This window comes from Haplochromis burtoni, unplaced genomic scaffold (genome assembly GCF_018398535.1).
Source record: "Haplochromis burtoni strain Fernald_Lab_line unplaced genomic scaffold, NCSU_Asbu1 Contig_1876, whole genome shotgun sequence".
NCBI classification, from domain to species: domain Eukaryota; kingdom Metazoa; phylum Chordata; class Actinopteri; order Cichliformes; family Cichlidae; genus Haplochromis; species Haplochromis burtoni.
In genome coordinates, this window is record NW_024584237.1 from 1 (window position 1) to 3,296 (window position 3,296).

Sequence of the window (3,296 nt, forward strand, 5' to 3'; positions counted from 1 at the left end):
TATCGAAAAAATATCGAACCGTGACACCAAAGTATCGAACCGAACCGTGAATTTTGTGTATCGTTGCACCCCTAATAGATAGATAGATAGATCTTGTAGGACTATGAAGCTCAATGTTGCACTAGAGATTATTACTAATAATAGGGCATCTTCTGCATACATGAAAAAAAAATCTTAAATCATTCTCTGGATACTTCCCTCTATTTTTTTCTAACAGAATTATTACTGAAGACTGCCATAACTCTCATTCATGCCGTGGTGCTTTGATATGTTGGGATTAGGAAACCACAGTTGATGCCCAATGAGGGAAAAGACTGTATAAATGGGACTGAAGTTAGATGCATGATTTGCTTTAAAGGCGGTAAATGGGGCAGAGAGGAGCAGGTATGATAAATCTGTGTCATTGACTGTCCGTCTCACATCACTGCCCTATGAAGGAGGCTGCACAGACACAGATGAAGAGTGAAAGTAAAGGTACGTCGACAAAATGTGCTGCATAGAAACAAAATACATGAATAGTGTCATGTATTTGTTATATGTATATCATAAAATAGACGCTATCAGTCCTAACAGCTTTGTACAGGTCTGCAGTAACTCTTCCCTCTAATTATAATAAAAAATGCTTTTTCTCTAATTTGTTAACTGCCTGTGTGCACACTGAGCCTAACACATTTGTATTGTTTGTATTGTTTGTTTTGTATGTGGATTACATAGAGGAAAAAAACCCTTCACACAGAGCATACGCTGACTCATATACCGTGATAACAAAATAAAAGGCCACGTATCGTAATGTAATGTAATCCAATATAAATCCAGTCTGCCTCCATGGACAGGCTTTAAAACATTATTGTGACCAATTGTATTACGCTGCATTATAATGTTAAGTGTTTGTGTTATATTGTCTGTCCTGCGGCAGTGTGTATGCATTCACATTGCTTATGATTAATACCTACCTGAAATTTTCTGAAATGTAAGAACAAAGCCATCAAAGTTATTATAGCCATCAGAGGTGAAGAGAATGTGTAGGAAGTTCCCGGAGCTTTTTATTGGAGGAGGTAACTGATCCCCACAAAACCGACCAATCACAGGAGAAGTCAGGCTGTCACCATCACGGACCTCGACGTAATCGTAACGACAGCTGTGGTCAGACTCCAAACTCAGCAGTGAAAATCTGCAGCAAAACAATACAGAAATGATGTTTGTCACCTGATGTGAGTTAATCCCCATGCCAAGTCTGATGTATAGCACGTTAACAGGACAGATATAAAGCGGGATGAATGAGTTATACTAGTTAACGGCAATCCAAAGTATAGATTTGAAAGAAATTTCTATATCTTATGTTAATGTTCTACTATGTATTTTTACTGAAAAGTACATTATTTTCCCAAACAAACAAAATGATACCATTTGTTTTGTAACTGTTACCCTGCTTTGAACCCAAGAATGTCCTCACTCTAAAGTACGCTCATCTCCAGCTCTTTTATTATTCCAACACAGTCAATTGCAACCGCCAGATTGCTTGACTCTCTCCTGTATCATCTGCAGCTCAGCAGTTCTTTATTACCTGAGGTCACATTGATCCCTTCTGAGCCTTTCAAATAGAGACTTAACTAAATCTTTTCTCTTTGATCAAATCATGTGCCTTCAGTTTTGAATGATTTTCATATCAGATCTTTGGAAAAGTTACCTACCTGAGCTGGATACTGCTCCCCTTCTCCATTTGCACTATCCATTCACATCGAGCATTTGTTGGGTAACTCTCCAGGGCTATGTGACCCTGAGCTCGCTGAATGATGCCTCCACATGCTACCAACAAGAGAACTATAATTACTTATACTTATACCCATTAAATGTGTACTTATCTCAGTGGCACTGAGCATTTTGACTGTTGCAAGCTAAGCCCCATAATTTGACATGCTGTGTAAGAGGGCAGATAATACCAAAAAAAAGGAAAAAGGAAAAAGAAATATACATATATGTGCGTGTGTGTGTGTGTGCGGGGAGGATTCGGATGGTTCTGATTATCATCATCATGCTATTAATGCTGTTAAGAAAAAGCAAGACGAGATACTAAAGCCATGTTGAATTGATGTTGACCAGTCTTCGCTAAGGGAATGGGGTTGTTTAGAATTTTAAAAAAATATCCCAGAATAAGATCATTCAGTCTATTCAAGAAGTTGGTCAGACTGTGTAGAACATTCTGTAAAAAGCCTGTGTAAGAGAGAGATTGCCCAATGTCCAAATGCCTTCTTTTGTGTAACTCAGAATGTTAGAACATGACAGAATAACACCTGAGTGGCAATTTCCCCAACGCCATTAAATGTAGAGAATGGAAAAAGTACCATGTGAGAGAATAGGAGTGGCAACTAAGTAAACTTTTTTACTTTGCACTAATATCAGCTTCATGTTGCACTGAGTCTCACACTACAGTTGGTCTAAATTATTACGTGGTGGTTGTTGTTGTATCTGTATCTGTAGTTGTTTATATATATTTTTTTTTTTTTTTAAGTAGTATTCATCCATCTTTTTATTCTTTTTGTGAACTTGAGCTCTAAGTATACACTAGGCTGCATACAGTTGTAGGCAAACCAATAAAAAGCACTGTCGCCACCAAATGTCCATAATGTGTATTGCAACGAAGGTTGTGTCATTTTGAAAATTCTTAACCATAGATCTGATTATTAAACAGCTTTTCCCGTATATCCTTTGCTGCATACATGAACTGTACATACTTTGGAGATGCTAAAGATATTTATTTTACATTAAATGGTGGTGATGTTTCCTCTTGATGTTTTCTTCCCTTTACACAACACTCTGAGCCACAGGATGTCATAGGGTATCAGCATCTCAGACAAAAACAAAGGTTCTTATGTTCCTTGGAGACATGTATTAAGTAATTTAATTAATTTAATAAAGTAGTTTACTAAAAGGACAAGGTCTCAAGGTTATTAGCCCTGCGACAGACTGGCGACCTGTCCAGGGTATACCCCGCCTCTCGTCCTATGACAACTTGGATAGACTGCAGCACCCTAACGCCTCCTCACCACAACCCTGATAAGGATAAGCGGATAAGAATGGATGCATGGATGGATGGACGCCTGTTATTCAGTCATAAGTTTTACATTTTTTTGTTTTACCTGCCTTTCAGCAGAATTGTTGCATTTGTGGCAACAAGCACTGTCAGCATCAACTCTAATGAATTGTAACTAAGGCCAGGGTCTGTCAGTGTGTGTGTGTGTGTGTGTGTGTGTGTGTGTGTGTGTGTGTGTGTGTGTGTGTGTGTGTGTGTGTGTGTG

General features: G+C 38.3%; 1 protein-coding gene across 1 annotated transcript in view; it reads right to left on the reverse strand.

Moving 5' to 3' along the window:
- Nucleotides 1-50: 50 nt before the first annotated feature.
- The window catches only part of LOC102292170 (inactive serine protease PAMR1), a 6,899-nt gene continuing 3,653 nt past the window's right edge, over nt 51-3,296 (reverse strand). The window contains exons 4-5 of the mRNA XM_005952611.3: nt 1,692-1,806; nt 51-1,171 (exon numbers count right to left, since the gene is read on the reverse strand). Coding sequence (XP_005952673.2) covers nt 943-1,171; nt 1,692-1,806 — 344 coding nt within the window. The 3' untranslated portion in view covers nt 51-942. The remainder of the gene's footprint in view (nt 1,172-1,691; nt 1,807-3,296) is intronic.